At 51.5% G+C, this 17380-nt stretch overlaps 1 protein-coding gene across 6 annotated transcripts in view; it reads left to right on the forward strand.

The window, feature by feature from the left end:
• The window catches only part of ADGRD1 (adhesion G protein-coupled receptor D1), a 139187-nt gene that overhangs the window by 28322 nt on the left and 93485 nt on the right, over positions 1 to 17380 (forward strand). For 5 of the 6 annotated variants that reach the window (XR_003795350.1, XM_029234414.1, XM_029234421.1 and 2 more), the window contains 7 exons: positions 1742 to 1996; positions 4155 to 4219; positions 5002 to 5157; positions 9199 to 9258; positions 11784 to 11901; positions 12898 to 13008; positions 14804 to 14879. Coding sequence is in view for 5 of the 6 variants with exons in the window: in XM_029234414.1 (XP_029090247.1) it covers positions 1742 to 1996; positions 4155 to 4219; positions 5002 to 5157; positions 9199 to 9258; positions 11784 to 11901; positions 12898 to 13008; positions 14804 to 14879 (841 nt within the window). In the remaining variant the exon portion in view is untranslated. The remainder of the gene's footprint in view (positions 1 to 1741; positions 1997 to 4154; positions 4220 to 5001; positions 5158 to 9198; positions 9259 to 11783; positions 11902 to 12897; positions 13009 to 14803; positions 14880 to 17380) is intronic. The other variant, XM_029234430.1, reaches the window with a different exon arrangement.

The raw sequence follows: 17380 nt of genomic DNA on the forward strand, positions 1-17380 counted from the left end.
GTGGTCCGGTCCTCTCTGACGATTCCTGTTTCCTCCGGGGCTCAGTGTGATCCGTCGCTGGCCGGGCATGAGGTCAGAGGTGTGGGCCAGGAAGCTGGGGGAGGCCGGAGGTCTGGAGTGGGAACTGAGATGGGGAGAGGTGATGGGGGACTCAGAATGTCTCGAGGTAGCGTGGACGGGCTGCCCAGTCCAGACTGGAGACTAAGAAGGGAATCGCGGAGGTGGAGGGCAAAGTGAGAGTCTAGAACGATCTCCTTCAGGAGGAAATGACATCTCTGACACAGGCAAGGAGAATTCATTTTCGGACCATCTAAAGGAGGCTGCGTGTCTCAGTTGTTAAAAAACCATGGACCCTGGAGCCACGCAGCCTGGGTCAATCCCGCCCTGCACCCCTCTGCTAGCTGTGCGCACCCGGGCGCCTTACTCGCCTGCTCTGTGCCTCAGTGCGCTCGTCTGTAACGTGAGCACAACAGTATTGGGTCATAGGGTGACTGTGAGAGCGGAATGAGCTAACACACAAGGAGCCCACAGGAGAGGGGCCCCGTGAGCACCGGACACATTTGCTTGATTCTACCGCTGCTGTGAGCTGGGACCAAGCTCGTACCTCCACCCCCGGAAAAGGGGCAAATTCGGTGCACACGGAGTTTGAGAGAATCTTGCGTGTTTGCCCTCTCCGATCCCCGAGGCCAGAGCTTGTCTCTGCGTCCTCTACCTGTTCAGACCTGCCTGTCCTGCCCCTGTTCATGGCTCTTATCACCTTCCACCTGCTATCAGTCTCTTCCGTAAGAGTCTGATCTCCGTGCCCCTTGGGGCTGACACAGCATCAGGCACTCAGTCGTTTATCTTGAACATGTTTTAAGGTCAGATCTGCTGAATCCTGACTGTTTCCCCACCCAGAGGAATGGGGAGACGTGTAAACATTTCTGCCTGGCAGTGTGCTCTTTATTTGTTCATTGAAGGGATTTTCACACTCCAGGGCAGTGATACTTTGGCCCTGTCTCGGATCCAAGCGCTCTCTGGAGACTCGCGGTTAGAAAGTCGCACAGTCCCGAGCGAGAACCCCGGGGTAACTGCTGGGTGATTTAAGATGACGGCCTGGCTCGGATCATAGGCTTCCTATAAGGGGCGTCTTCCAGCAGCAAGTCCCTGAGGGCGTCTGAGCACACACCTGCACAACGAGGTGTGGCCCTTTGTGGGCCAAGCTGCCATCAAAGTCCAGTGAACTTTCTTCCTGTTGGTGAACGTGGTTCTCATGACAGAGAGACGAGTCATCACCAAGGCTCCTGACAGAGGATCCTGACGGAGCCAGGAGTGGTCTGTTCTCCCTCGGTGCTGCCATATTGGTTGCTATCACCTGCTTGAGGTCAGGGCAGAGGTGGGTATCAGTGGCCTTTGGGCTGAATCAGGTCCTCAGATAGGTCTCATTGACCTGCCCTGTGCTGGCCTAGGCTGGATTAACAAAATATTTTTGAACAAGTTATGACCGTTAGTTATTACTTCATTTAATTTAAAATGGCAAGGGTCTCTTTGAACGGCGTCTGGGGTTTGGGGCGGGTGACTTCTTTGCTGTGCCCCTAAGGACTGAGGGAAGTGAGATGTGGATTATGACCTATATGAGGACTCAGCCAACGGTAGCACTGAGCCATCATTATAAGAAAGAGAAATGTGCTTAAAACTAGAATGACCACTGCATGGAGAGCTCGACCCACATCGTGAGAAGGGTGTCTCTGCTCTTTCCCAGGCCCCTACTGGACTCATGTCCTATTTACATGGAAGTCCAAGGAGGGCCTCAAAGTCTACGTCAACGGGACGCTGACCACCTCAGACCCAAGTGGAAAAGTGTCTCATGCCTACGGGGAGCCCAATGTCAACCTCGTGATAGGGTCGGACGAGCGCCAGCCCAAGCGCTACGAGAACGGCGCTTTTGACGAGTTCATCATCTGGGAACGGGCCCTGACGCCGGACGAGATCGCCATGTACTTCACAGCTGCCATTGGTCAGTGAGAGGGGAGGGGCTGCGGGCCGGCTGTGACGTCAGCTCCTGGGGAGGGGGCGGGCTTCGTAGCCACCTCCCCTTCCCAGCATTTTTCTTCTCCTCCCTCTCCTGACACGGCCGTCAGCGCTGCAGGCTGAGATGTGTCCTGATCGGCCTCACAAATACGGTGGGTCTTCTAGAGCCCCTGCTCTCTGAGATGGAGGAATCCACAATTTACCAGAAGCACGCTGAGATGAATATCCTCCTGCCGTCACCAGGGAGTTTTCCAGGTGTTTGTGACACATGCTTATGGAAAGCTTTGGGAATCAAGTGTTCCAGGTCCATTAGTGCATTTGATCCACAAATGTCTACCACGTGCCTCCCGCGTGCCAGACTCACCCACCACGGGCCCTCGGAGCGCCCCCAGGACGCCCCCTTCCTGCTTAGCACAGAGCGGTGGTTCAGATCAGGAACCCGGGGGACAGCTGGACCTGGGTCCAGGTCCTCAGTCAACCACAATGAACTGTGGGACTTGGAAAGTCACTCGTTTAAAAAACGGAGGTAAAATTCATAAAACGTGAATGTCACCATTTTACAGTGTACAGTTCAGTAGTACTTACTATGTCCACATGTTGTGCAACCATCACCCCCAAAGGAACCCAGCACCAGTGAGCAGTCAGTCCCCCTGTCCTCCTTCCCCGGCTCCCGGCAGCCACTGATCTACTTTCTGTCTCTATGGATTTACCTATTCTGGACATCCCATATAAATGGAACCATATGTGACCTTTCGTGTCTCATATGACGTCACTAGGAATCTCTGTTTTGGACTCTGCCTTCCTTTGCATAAAGATCTGTCTGCACAGGAAGCTGTGAGCTAGGGCTGCAGGTACCCAAAGGGGGCGTTTCCCTGGGTGACCTGTCTGGAGGGGGCCCCTCTTCTAACCTGTTAGCTAGAGCAGTGCCATTTTCTGATGGGTCGGTCCAGCTGAGGTGGCCTCTTCTTTTCTAATTCACACAAAGGTAGAGTGTTGATCAGCTCTGCCCCTGCTCAGGTGTCCCCCCAGCCCCACGATGGTTGGCCGTTCCTTCTGTAGAGAAGCCAAGGAAGCAGAAGGCTTTGTTCAGAGTCCCACGGTTTGAAAGTGTGTTTCTTTGACACTAGAAACACACTCTGCACAGTCAGATGCTCTTGTAACAAGAGCCAGTTGGGAACCGAGACTGACTTAGGACGCGGCCGACTCGTTTCTCATCCTGGTCTCACGTGGTCATCAGTTATGAGGATGGACAGGGCCGCTGGGCTGAGTTTTATTGTCCTTCACTTTCTCTTACGGACTCACATGAGTTAAATGTGAATTTGATGGTACTCCTTGACATCCAAGGAATGGATGTCACTCCAACTTGGAGAACAGAGTGTTTGGGGCTCTGATCCCCAGAGCAGGGTCACACCTTACCCTCTCACCAGCTACCCACCTCTACCCACGGGGTCATTTACTCCTGGAACCAGGGATGGGTGATGAGGTTATTCCCTCAGGCCACCCAAAGCAACTTGAGGGATTTCCAGAAATGAAGTAGAGTATCTAGTGAAGTCTGTGTTTTCATTGGGGAATACTAAAATTAGAAGGAGTTGGATATCTTCATTATTATAATCATTCATAATGGACCAAAAGGGGTCTTGAATAGAATCCTCGGGATGGGAGGGGCTCAGGAAGATGGTCTCCCCACCATTGATGGGGTCCACGCCAGTGTCACCTCACTGGGAGGGGAGGTGGTGAGGCCTCCTGTTTGTCCCAGCCCAGTGATTCACAACCCTCTGTGTTTTATCTCTAAGTAGTCCAGATGCAATGGAAATCCATTTCTTTTGCTTCTTTATGTATTTGAAATCAGTAAAAGCATGTATAAAGTCATCTTTTTATATGATGACTTGCCTAAAGACTATTCCCAAGCAATTTTTACTATAAATGGAAAAATAATTTGACCTGGGAAAATCCATACAATCTACCCATTTGGCTGATTTATTAGGCCTTTATCTTTCCAGCGACACTGCTACTCAAAACATTCTCAGACTCTTCTTAGTTTGTCTCTGAAGCTGGGAGAGTTTTGAATAAGGACAGGCCTTCCTGAGGGTGAACAAGGTGACCATGGCTTAGCCCTTAATGAAGCATGATTGATTTTTTTCCAGGAAAGCATGTTTTGTTGTCCTCAACGCCACCCAGCTTCCTCACGACAGCCACAGCAAACACCATGGTGAGCAGATGCATTTAATGTTGTCCCCACCTCCCCATCTTGGTGATGTCTTTTTGCTTGGACTATATGCCAGGAGAGTGGGAATTCCATTTCACAGTCTGGTCCTGTCTTACTGGCAGTAGAATGAATGTCTGGGAGGAAATAATAAATGTAGGGGAAGCCAACACTGGCACTAAATCTCAACGCTCGGAGTGACTAAATGGAAGACCTGCTTCCTGTGTGGCCTGTAGCCTCCGGTGCCTACACGGAGTCACCAAGACTTCCCAGGGACCCCCCCACCCCGACCCGGGACTGTTTTCTGGTGCACTTGGCACCATGAGCTGAGAACAGAGAGGAGCCGGCCTTGACACCTGGCTTATCTCTGTGCCATTTTCTTCTGATGTTTGAGGAAAGGATCAATACGTTTAGAAAGTGTTCCCCTCTGGAATTAATTTGTGATCAATCAACTTCTCTTCCGTGGGAACTTTAATGTAATAGTGAGTGAACAGACTCTAGAACCATGTGCTTGGGTTCAAATCCCAGTTCTCGTACTTATTTCTGCGTAAGCCTCTCCACGCTTAGTATCATCTATCAAATGCGTGCGTATTTCATGAGGCTGCTGAAAGGATGAAATGTTAATGCTATTCGTGAAGTAGTCACAGGAGTGCCTGCCTGGTATAAAGTAGGTGCTATTACCATGATTACTATGGTGTGAGAAGCATGAGGCCCGGAGGACACGCTGAACTTCTGTACAAATCTTGGCTTTAGTTCTTAAAGGAACTCACGTCGCTGACTTCTTTTAGGTGCCCATTGATGTCTACCATCCCATCATAACCAACTTGACAGAGGAGAGAAGAAACTTCCAGAGTCCTGGAATTGTTCTGAATTACCTTCAAAATATGTCCCTCAGCTTACCCAATAAATCCCTCTCAGAGGAAACAGCATTAAATCTCACCAAGGTAAAGCTATTTGATTTTGTGGGCCAGACCACGGCCCACAGCTGTGCCTTGTTTGACCTACGCAGCGCTGAAAAAATCAGAAACTTTACTATAAAAGTCTGGATTTCAACCAGACGGCGTGGCTACTCCAGCCAGCTCTGCACAGCTCAGTGGAGTCTCCTGCAGATGAGACTCGACTCTTCATCTTGTTTTCCCAGTGCCCAGCCAGCCTGGCCCCTCTCTCCATCCACCTGGCCCCTGTAGGCATTTGGGTTTGCAACTCCTGTTCTAAACTCTGCCACCTCCCTTCGCAACAGGTAGAAGGTGGAGTTGGGTCTTTGGCAGGTTTAGCCGTGGGGCCATAGTGTAACCCCAACACCGTGACTTGTATCTCAGTGGGAATTCCCAAAGTTACGTAAAGCACTTAGGGAATGCACCACGTATGGCATTGGAACCAAGGTGTTTTCTCTTTTCATTCTCAAAATCTTTCTAGGTCAAGGTAGAGGAGGATGCTGGGCTCTTGGGGGCTTGATAACTTCGATCTCAGCACAGGGCTCCTGGTTGCTGTGCAGACAGAAGGGATGCTTGAGACCGTTTCACTTCAAAAGTGCAGCATAAGTGTTAAGAGCAGGATGTACGGTCTGACTGCTGGGTTGAACGTCTCTGCCGGTTACTTACGGCGCACTCTTGGTCGCGTTATGTAACATCTCTCTGCCTCACTTTGCTCGGCTGAGATATGGGGAGATAATAGTACTCACCTCACTGGGGACTAAAGGGGTTCCTATGTGCATAGTATGTGTCTGGCACTTGGCGAGTGCTTTTTAAGAGTTCTTAATTCTTACTGGTTTCCTTGCTGAAGACAGATCCAGAGAAGTACCTGAAAGCACGTGTTCTGTAAACAAAGACATCCTGAAACGCAGGGTGGGTCCTGAACGCCATAGCCTTCCTGCCCAGGCGACAGAAGCAAGAGTTAGACGTCTCAGATTTCGTTCATTCATTCATAGAACATGCTAGGTTCTGAGGATCTGGGACGACCAAGAACCACTCCTTGCTTCCGAGAGGCTCAGGGCTGAGAGGGTGAAGATGCACCATGGAGTCTGAAAAGTGCTGTGAGGGGATGTCCCGAGCTGCAGGAGCTCAGTGACACTGGAGTCAGGCAAGCCTGGGCTTGACCCCCAGCTCTATGTCCTTGGGCAACTTTTTAACTTCTTCAAGCCTCAGTTTCCCAGTCTGTGTTATGGGGATAATTCGATGACCCAAGTCTCTCTCCTAGAACGGTTCTGGCTGCAAATAAACAGTCATATTACTATTTTAAAAACAATAGGGGCATCTAATTGCTTCACTCCAGGTTTGACTACTTCAGTCTTCATTCACAGCAGGGATTTGGGTAGCAGCAGGACAATTCTCTTGGCGTTCTGCTCTATTTCCAAGGGGCTGGAACGGTTCCAAACACCACACCTCACTAACAACCACCAGGAGGGAAAGCAAGGTCACGGGGCTCCTCCTGCTTTATAGGGGATGAAATTCTTTCCCATGGTTCCCCCTGCAAAGATCCATCACATGACTGCACCTAGACCAATCACTAGCCAAGGGGAGCAGGCCTGGCTTGGTAGCTCAGCCAATCATATGGCAGTATGGGCGGGGCCAAGGCAGCACTCTGAGCACTTCCGGGCTCCCCACAGGAAGCACTTCCGGGCTCTGCACGTGAGCTCTGAGGGTGGGTGTGAGGATTCCCAGAGGGAGCAGACTGCCCGGAGGGGTGAACGGGAGGGTCCGGCCCCTCCATAGTCTTGAAGAGATGTTTACGTGGGAACATAGAATTCAAGGCAGGTCTACATAGGAAACAGTTTCTTTTGAAGCTTGGTGGTTTCCTCTTTCCTTTCGACTCCCCTTTTCCCCTCAGATATACTGGACACTGTCAGAGGTCCCAAACTCAAATGCATGCAGGGGCCAGACAAATAAAGTAAATGGATGATTGGGTCAGATAGACAATAGGGAGGAGTAGAGACCGTGGCAAACTGGAAGGTGCCCACCCACAGGGAGTGGCATCGAGCTGCTCGAGTCCCCTGACTTTAACCTTGAGGGTAACCCTTTCTGATTTTGCAAGCAAAACTCCGTACCTGATTTTGAAGTGGAAAATCATCCAATTAAAAAAAAAAGTGGACAGCTAACTGAAATTTAAAAGCAATTGTGTACAAACCAAATAAAAGACATTCATGAGGCAGATTCAGCCTGTGGGCCATCAGCTTGAGACCTCTGATGGGGGCCCGTGTTGAGATACCTGACTCTGTGTGTCCTGGAGAGGAATCCTGGAGATTTACCCCAGACTCCACCCATCTCTGATTGGATGAGAAATAAAAATCTTTGGCATCCGTGTCCAATTTTCCATAATGCCCTGGCTTCTCACCACTAGCAGTTGAACAGGAAAGCGATAAGAAGTCAGTTCTTGTGCTGGGTAATAAGGAGACCATTAGCCACACATGGCTCTTGAGCAGTTGAACTGTGATCAGTTCAAATCAAGGTCTAAAATACACACTGGATCTCTAAAATTTAGTATAACAGAAGAATGTTAATTATCAAATTGATGATTTTTATATTGATTGCATGTTGAAGTGATATTTTAGATATATTGGGCAAAGTCAAATGTATTATTAAAAAGTAATTTCACCTGTTTTCTTTTCACTTTTTAAAATACGGCTATTAGAAAATTTAAAATAAAACTGTGGATTGCATTATATTTCTATTCAGCTGAACTGCTGTAGATCAGGACTCAGCAAACTATAGCCCTTGGGCCAAATCTAGCCCACTGCCTGTTTTTGTAAATAAAGTTTTATTGTAACACACTCATTTAGTTATGGATTGTCTGTCACTAATTTTGCACTACAGTGGCAGAACTGAGCGTCTGTGACAGAACTGTATGGCGTGTAAAGCCTTAAAATTTTACTAGGTGATCCTCTTAAAGAAAAGTGCTGACCCCTGCTCTAGATTATAAACTCTGCCCCCTAGGCCTCAAGCCCAACGAGGGCAGGGATCATGATTGTTTTTTTCATGTTTAGTTTTTAAATTTCATCTTTAAATTTTAAGGCATTGCACTTTAGGGTCTTATAAGTATTTATCAAATAAAGATAAATGAAAGAGTGAGGAGTTTTGATGATGTGTTCTCTAAATATTTAGCGTCTAAAAGTGTGAGGACGGATGTGGCATTTTGGAGAAGGCAGTTTTGTGGAAATATAGGAGGTTTAGATCAGGCTCTAAGTTTGCTTCTGGTGTCTGTAGTAGGAGACGCACTGTTAAAAACCTACATGAGTAATGTAAATGAGTGAAACAGATTAGGTGGAAGGCAATAGGGAGTGGTGAGGACTGGGGTGAGCTGGAGAATGCACAACTACCTAAGGGGTCAGCTGCTGTTCAGTTTTGGTCGATGGTGGCCATGTGGGACTATGGGATAAGAATTGTCCAAGCTTCTGCTTTTTTCACAAGAAGGAGGACATTCACATAGTTTCATTTAAATCTCCCGATTTGAAGATGTTACAAGCTACTTTCATTTTTTTAGAACAATAGTGAGCCAAACCAAACATGGTTTTAAGGTGATTTGTCCAAGGGACCCCGAGTAACTTCTGCTTATGGAGGGGTCATTTCCAATTAAACAAGTGGGTTTTTATGTCAGCTTGGCTTCTCATGCCAAGAAAGACACACGGAGCAGGCCATGATTTGTTCATTCATTCATTCGTTTGTTCAACAGGCTTTTACCGAGGGCCGGTTATATCTTCCAGGTACTGTACTTAGGGCTGCTGCCGTAACTAAGCTGTGAACACACATCTAACATCTAAATGTTTGTCACTGACTAAAGGACTGTCACCAGGAGCAAATAAGATAACATCTATAACATCTATAAAAGGGCTTTGTACAACATAACCAGATCCACTAACGGGAGGTATTTTGGTTTACTACTGTGTACATGAAAAACCCAGCCCGTGGTTGACAGAGATGGGAAAATCAAAGGTCTTATAATTTTGAGGCGTAAGGATACATGCTAAGCAGTGTCATCTTGTCTTCCTTTAGACTTTCTTAAAGACCGTGGGAGAGGTTCTCTTTTTGCCCAGTTGGACTGCTGTGTCAGAGGTAAGAGAAAAGAACATTGAGATCTTCAAAAGGGGCACCATTTTGTCTTTCTGGAAGTGGCATAAGTATGACCCAATTCACATCTGTAAGAGAAATGACGCATCTCTGGGATATTAGAGCTAATTTTGACTGGATAGACGACTGATTTGCAATGCTCTGTCTTCTCTATGGATCAGTTCTATGAGCATCAGTACCATGGTCCTGTTGTCGACACTGAACAGGAAAACAGTTGGATTTCTGCATGAGGAATGTATGCTTGTTTATCATTTTAAAAACCCATTTTTTACCATCCCACTGTTCTTGAATGATAATAAAACACATGTTTGATGTTTAAAGATCACTAGATTCAATGAAAAAAGTAGAACATGTGACAATATACACTTCATGATTATAAGAGTAAATATCAAAGCAGCCTCTCCTTTCCTCTGTACACTAAAGAACTAGGAGAGTGGAATACCTTTTCTTTTCTTTTTGAAAGTAACTTTCTTGATTTTACTTATTTAAGAAATAAAACATGTGAATATGTTGTGGAAAAGTTAGAAAATGCAGATCATAAAAATATATATAAAATAAAAATCACCTGAAATCCTCAGGCTGAGAGAGAATGATTATTAACACTCTTGTATATATCCCTTCAAATCTAGTTTTCAATTCTCTTATATGCATATATAGTCTACACATGTGCTATATATCTGAATTTACCTGTTTTTCTTTAATTATGGCAAGGACATTTCCCAGTGATACTAAGTATCTCCTGCGATGCTCTATCAGTCAGGCTAGGCTAGGCTAGGCTGCAGTAACAAATAGGCCCTACATCTCAGCAGCTCAGCACAGTGGACATTTACTTCTCACTCATGTCAAGTCTGACGTGGGTCAGCTCTTCTCCACCCAGTGACCTGGGGATCCTGGCTCTGTCCATTTTCTGATGCTGCTGTCTGAAAAATGTGACCTCCAGGTTGCCCGGCAGGGGTGGAGAAGGGAGAGGAAGACTCCTAACTGCCTTGCCTGGAAGGGCTGGGACCACACTGTTACTTAAAGCGCTCCCTCTCCTGAACTCCTGTAAAGTTTAAAACATGTTTGCCAGTTTGAAGCAGAACGACATCACCTTCTCTCGTTATGAATGAGGTGGCTCCAGGGTTTACATTTGATGAACTTTTTATTTGAACAGTTTCAGATGGAACGAGATCGGGCTTCCCATTGGCAAAGGGAGAGAAAGACGGCCATGAACTTAAGACTGACATAATCTTACCTAGAAACACATTCTGTTTTAAAAGGCACAGCACTCCAGAGTTCATGATTTCCGGGGGGATGATGTGCGCAGGGCTGCTGCCTGGGAAACACCCAGAGGATGGCCAGTGGAGGGCCTGAGCAGATGTATTTTCCGCATCATCTTAAATGAGCCTTTTCTTAATGCTCTGCCACAAACTATGAATAATCATGAAACTGTTCAGACTCAGGCCGGCTCTACTGTGCATTAAAGGGAAGGTATGAATCAGCCACTACCCAACAGCTCTGCCTGCCAGAAACACAGATTTTCATGTGCTTAACTGCGCTTGGCCGATTGAAATCAGGCCACAGGCCTGAAAGAAAATGTCTAAAATTGGCCTCAGTGTTCTATTTCCAGCTCGTTAGACTCTCATGGAGCATGTGTTTTTGAGAGAACGCCTGGGACGCTTAGCAACAGACGGATGCTTTTTCAGAAAGGCGGGAAGGAGAGAAGGGGTGTGATGGCAGAGAGTCACACACCGCGTTCCCAGGGAACTGAGACGCCCCTGCCCTGCTAGACGTGTGTCTGAGGATGAGGGAGAGTCAGTCTGATCCGAGCTGGCTGCAGAGATACGGGGCCACCACGAGGGACCCCTGCCTTCTTGGGGATCCACTGGGGTCATCTCTGCCCTGGGGACTCAGAGTGGAGAGAGAGGCCCTTGGAGGGGAAGGGACACCCCAGGCACGTCGGGGAGGCCAGGGCCGGCTTGAGGTGCTGGCACGTCCGAAGCCTCCTCGCCTTCACAGAGACTAGGACACAAGTGCTGGTGTCTTCATCCTGGAGGGTACTTGGGAGCAGTGACCCCCCTCCTCGTGAAACAGAAGGGGATGGAGTTGGGGGGGCCGGTCAGAGACCTGTCAAGGTCCCCAGTGAGTTCAGAGTGGAGCGGGGACCAGGTCTGGTCAGTCTGTGTTTGAGCGTGGAAGCCTTGGAGCTGACCGTCTGGGTGACCGGGGTCAACCTCAGCCGGTGTCCACATGCTGCGAGCTCGGCTGGGCTGGGTGACCTCAGTGGTCCCCTCCACGCCTGTGAAACGGGGTAGCGGCGTGACTGTCTCTCCTCTCTGTCTGGTCATCGTGAGGGCAGAGCCTGGCCCGCCATGTTGCTCAGCAGATGCTGGGCGTCCTCCTTTGCAGGAATGTTGACAGTGAGCATGAACTTGATCTTGCGCGTTGGTGCATTTGCTGCCTCCGTCGGGTGCACGTGCTGAGCGAGCCCCGTATTGACGTCTCCTTCCTTCGTGTCGTGCTGTTTGCAGGACGGTGCCGTGGTGCTGGGCTTGATCGACACCGTGGACACCGTCATGGGCCACATATCCTTCAACCTGCAGGCCAGCGAGCCCCAGGTTGCCATCACGGGTTCCTCATCCGTGGCAGGTAGCTTGGCAGCGTGGGTGCGGGCGGGGACCGGCTGTGCGGCGGGAGGGGAGCGGGGTGCAGGGGATGCCACCCACCTGTTGAATTCCACTCCACTCCTGCGTTTTCTTGCATGCGCCCAGGGACGCACAAACCTCACACACCATCACTGGAGATGCACCTCTCCGCTGTCCTAAACTACCTGCCTGATGCACCACGATATGTTGGGGGAAGACAGAGTTAGGTCGGGGCAGCCGTGCTCAGCTGGGATGTGCACACAGGACCACAGGAGCCTTGCATGCTGACTTGGGGGCCAGATTCATCTCGGGTGACGACTGTCTCAGTTCAGAACAGGAGGCGAGCAGCGGCAGCCCCTGGAGTGTCCGTGGGGTAGCAGGTTTCCCGGGGTCAGCTGGAGGCTCTTCCAAGACAACAGGCACGGGGTCCCCTACAGGCCGACGTCGCAGCCCTTCTGTTTTCAGGGTCTGTGTCTAGGGAGCGTGGTACCCTAATACTTTACCGCCAGAGCCACTCTCTGGAAAGTAAGCTTAATTCGCCCACTTGGGTTCATTTTAATGGGAGTTTGTCGGCCAAGACAGATCCCTCCATGGGATGATGAGTTTGCCTCACTTAGATTAGTGTGTCATTTTCCTGCGTCTCGCGGGGTCCCTGGCGTGGAGGAGGGGCCCCTCAGCACAGGCATCTCCCTGCAGGACGGGACGCAGTCAGTACCTGAGGCATCGTGAGCTGAGGGGCTGCGCTGAGGGCACAGGGGTCACCGCAGGCTGGGAGAACCCCCCACCAGCAGTGGTAGATGGATGGGTCGGCCACATGGCCGCAATTACTGCCCTGGACACTCTTATTTTTTAGGTTCTCGTTTCCTAAAGGTAATTACACTCCCCAAGAGAGTTCGTTCTGTTAAAAAACAAAACAAAACAACAGAAGGTGGGGTTTTACAACCCAGTTGCCTGCCCTGGAGTTGACTGACTGCAGCTTCCTCTCTCTGGCTTGTTCTAGACTTTTCCATGGCCAAACTGCTCCCCAAGACCATGAATTCCTCCCACTACCGCTTCCCGGCTCAGGGGCAGAACTACATCGAGATCCCCCATGAGGCTTTCCACAGCCAAGGTGAGCACAGCTGGGGGGACCTGCACCCCAGCACCCTCAGGGAGGGACTCAGCCCTGTGGCTGTCAGCTGGCAGAGGGGCTGCCCCCGGGCCTCCTCTGTGTGCCTGTGGGAACACAGTGTGTCATCAGGCACTCTTGAGGTGTTGTCACAGCACCGACTCGACCCTGAGTCTGCTGCAGCCTGCGGCACTGGGAGGGGGGAGGAGGGGCTGGGAATCTGCATTCCAGACGGGCTCGCTAGGCGATTCTGAGTGGAATGTGAACTGATGTGGCCACCTCCCCTCCCTGCTGGGGGGCCCGGTGTCCTCCTCCTGGGTGGGTCCAAGTCAAGGCCCGTGAGGAACCAGCCCCGAGGGGACCCCGATTACTCTCTCTGGCCCTGGAGCACCGTCGGGGGCCCGGGTGGCTCTGTCCATTTTTGCTGCCATGACTGTCCCGTCTGCCCCTTGAAAAGTGACTGTGCCTCTGTAGGCGTGTCCCTCCATCCCAGGGGCCTCGGGCGGTCTGGGGAGTCGTGGATTCTCAGTTCCTGACAATCTGGCCGGAGGCCATGCGCTTCCCGGGTTCTGCCTTCAGGACTGGGGGCCGGGCTGCGGGGTGCAGGGCCATGGTGTCCCGTCCCCAGCACGGGGTCCTCACTCCCCAGCCCTTGGGAGCCAACCTCTGCTCCCTGTACCCTCTAGTTTGCCTGTGTGAAAGGTGCTCAGGGATGTCGGGGTGCCCTGCTCTCAGGGGACTGTCCCCCCGCACTCAGGGTGAACTACAGAAATTGGGGGGTCCAGGGACAATGCCAAGGCCAACCGACTGCACGTGGGATCTTTTCATCTCACACGGCTGCACGATCTGTTAGAAATCCTCAGTGTCTCAGAGTTGGCAGGACCGCAGCCTCACGGTCTGTACGTCCGGAAGCTTCTCACACTTGGCGGTAGAGCTTATTCGTCACAAGCACCGACTCTGTGGATGGAACTCCTGGGCTTGAATCCTGGGTCAGCCACATACTTACTGGGCAAGTTATTGAACCTGCCCGGCCTCAGTTTCCTCATCTGTGATAGGGGACAGTCTTAGTACCTCCCGCAGTATATTGTGGTGAGAATTAAAAGAGCAAAGCTTATACCAGTACCTGGCACACGGTAAGTGTTATGTGAATTACTAACTACGTCCCTGAAATCTTAACGCACTCAACCAACATCCCGAAGAGCTCGGAGGTCAGCTTGCAGCTGCTCCTCCTGGCCTCCTGTTAAGCTTGTGCACGGAGGTAACAGAATAGATGATTCTTGTTTCCAAGTTGGAATACCACAGAGAGGTGGGACCCAGCCGAAGGCGTGACAGACGTCTGGGTGACTGTAAATCCTGCCTCTCTCGAGCGCTGGCGTTGCTGTAAATACTCCAGATGCAGACAGCCACTGAGATGCGCTCACGACTGCAGCACTGTCGCCTGGCGCTGCCGTCCACAGCTCGATGGGGGCTCTGCCTTCAGAAGCTCATGGTGTCTGGCTCCCTGGGAGCTGCAGCGTCCATGTGTCCAGAGCTGACTGCCCCGGGCAGCGTAGGGAGCGATTGCCACGGTTGGATTCACAGTTGAAGAGTGGAGGGGGGTCTCTACTCAAATTCTGTCCTTGTGGCCAGTTCTGCCCCTGAGTGTCCCTCCCCTCGTCCCCCGAGGAGCTGCCGGGTTTCTGGGTGTGAGGTCTGTGCTGTGTGTTGCTGGACGAGTGGGTTTGGCGGGGAGCTCTGTGTCTGTCCTGCTTGTCACCTGGGATGCTGACAGGTGTCTGGCCATCTGCTCTTTCCCCAGCCTGGACCACCGTCGTGGGCCTTCTCTACCGCTCGGTGCACTATTACCTGAGCAGCATCCAGCCGGCCAGCACCAAGTGAGTCTCTGGGGGCCACACAGCACGGAGCGGGAAAGGGGGTGCTTGTTTGCTGGGTGGCTGACGGCTGTGACACCCGCACCTCCTCACCATCACTGACACATGCAGTATTGTATCAGAGAACTTGTGACGCTAATTCCTGGTGCTTCACTGTTAGGGCAAAGGAGGAAGATGCAGGGACTCCTACAGTGGGGGTTCAGCAAGCCCTGGGGTGTAGGCTGACAGTGCAGTGGTCAGGAGCATAGGCTGAGTGGCCATATCGGTTCCACCTGGAACTGTGTGACCTTGGACAAGTCAAGTGATCTCTCAGCCTCAGTTTCCACTTCTGTAGAATGGGAAGCCATTAGCACATGCCTATATCAGTCAAGACTGTATTGGATATATCAGCTTAGGCAGAAGGTCAGGGAACTGAGGGCTCATGTGACTAAGAAGGGCAGGAGTCAGTCGGGTTCAGGCACGGCTGGATCCAGGGACCCAGAGGATGCTTCTTTGACCTGGTCTCTATGTCCCCTGCCTCTGCTCTCCTCTGTGTCAGCTCATTTCTAGGCAGGCCCGTCCATAGAGGCATGGCTGGCTCCGGGTAGCTTCAGGCCCACGTGGGTTGGGGTCCTGAGATCTCAAGAAGGAAAGTGAGTCTCTTTCAGCAATGAAAAGTCAGTTTCATTCAAAATCCAGAGAGGGCTGTGATTGGCCCACTTGGGTCACATGACCATCCGGGCCCCCAGCCCCTGCACTCTCGTTGGCCAGGTCTGCTCACATGACCCACTGGGGCTTGGGAGGGTGGGTCAGCCCTACTCCGACCACGGGGAGGGGCTGGTTCCCTTAGGAGAGGTTAGGGCCGGGGTCCACTCCTCCCTTTCATGGGGTCCCTGGGAGCGGGCAGGGAGGCAGAGCCCAGGACCGGTGCCGAGAAAGGGCCAACGAGGTATGAGCCCAAGGGACCCCTCTCTGCAGTTAGTGTTTGGAAGGTGAAGCCAGTTTTGTTGGGCACAGATCCGTCCCAGACAGGGGCTCCGCCGAGGGCAGCAGGCAGGGGCTGGTCCATCTCTGTTCCCACACGTCTGGCGCGGTGCCGGGCCCAGAGCGGGGGAGGGGGGGGGCTCCGAAAAGGTGCTGGAGAGAGAGCCGTGCATCTCAGAGGGAGCCGCACAGGGCCTCCACCCCTGGCCCCGAGGCCCCGCTGCCCTCCCCCGCCGGGACAGAGCCTGGGAAAGCTGATGGTATGAGGACAGGCCTTCCTGCAAGTTCGCTGTCTCTGCTGACGGGAAGGCGTTGCGGGGGCGGGTTTCAGACGCTGGCTCTGCTGCGGGTGTTTGGAGGCGTGTGTGATGGAAAAGTAGGCAGCTGTTTTTACCGCCTACAGGTAAACAAGAAATGATAAATACCTTCTAATGATACAGATACCCGAGCCCTGACATCATGTGTCTCTCAGACAGGCTCCTCTCCTGCCTGATGTGAGGGACCAGCTCATTGTACAAAACCCTGGAGGAGGGCAGGGGAAGGGAGCAAACAGTCGTGGTTTAGCTGCAGACCTGGAAGAAAGCCCGGTTCTGGGCCTGGTTGCCTGGGGGAGCCTTATAACTACAGAAAGGGGACCTGGCACTCCGGGTGTGCTTTCCAGAATTCTTCAGGAAAGTCACAAGGGAAGATGCCACACGCTTTCCTCGGAAACAGGCCTTCTTGAATATTTGGGGGAAATTTCCCCAAACCTGAGATTATGAGTGAATAGTGGATCCATCCTTGGCCCCAATTTATCAATACTTATTTACAACTCTCACTGCTGGAGGTTCCGACTGAAACGGACTGTTCAGTGAAATCCATGAACGTGTATTTCTGGGGATGGCCGAGCCCTGCCGCGGGCCGGGGTAGGGGCGTGGGGAGGACGGCGTCTGTACCATGTTCTCGGTACCCGTCATCCTCAGGAAAGGGAAGGAAGGCAGGATCGAGGGTTGCAGAGGGCAGCAGGCACTTTGATTTAATGTGACCGGAACCATCGCTCTATCTGGGTGTTGGCAAGCTTTTGCATAAAGGGCCAGGTGGTTAATATTTTCGGCTTTACCTGCCGTAGTGTCTCTGTTGCAGCAGAGCTGTGGGAAGGCAGCCCCAGACAATACATAAAGACATGGAGTGGTGTGTGCTGATAAAACTTTATTTATAAGACTAGGCAGTGCCTGTGGTTTGCACAGCCCCGGTGGACAGTTACATCAGTGCTGGCAGCAGTGGACGGGGCTGGGGCTGACTTTGAGCTGCTGTGGAGAGTTGAAGTGTGAGCTTGAAGCTTGGCCGCTGGGTGTGGTTCCCTCCGTCCTAAGGGCTCCAGCCTTCCCTTCCCTCCACCGTCCTCACTGCCCAGGGTTACCCAGCAGGACTCCTGGGAACCTCAGGACCCGGGGCGCCGTGATCAACTCTTATACCCCCTGCAAATCGTGGGCTTGGAGACCCGCACAGGCAGAGAATATCCCCCTCCTCGCAGCCCTCTACCCATTGGCCTTAACACCATT

This window comes from Monodon monoceros, unplaced genomic scaffold, assembly GCF_005190385.1.
Source record: "Monodon monoceros isolate NGI ecotype Baffin Bay Population unplaced genomic scaffold, NGI_Narwhal_1 Super_Scaffold_1, whole genome shotgun sequence".
Taxonomy (NCBI): domain Eukaryota; kingdom Metazoa; phylum Chordata; class Mammalia; order Artiodactyla; family Monodontidae; genus Monodon; species Monodon monoceros.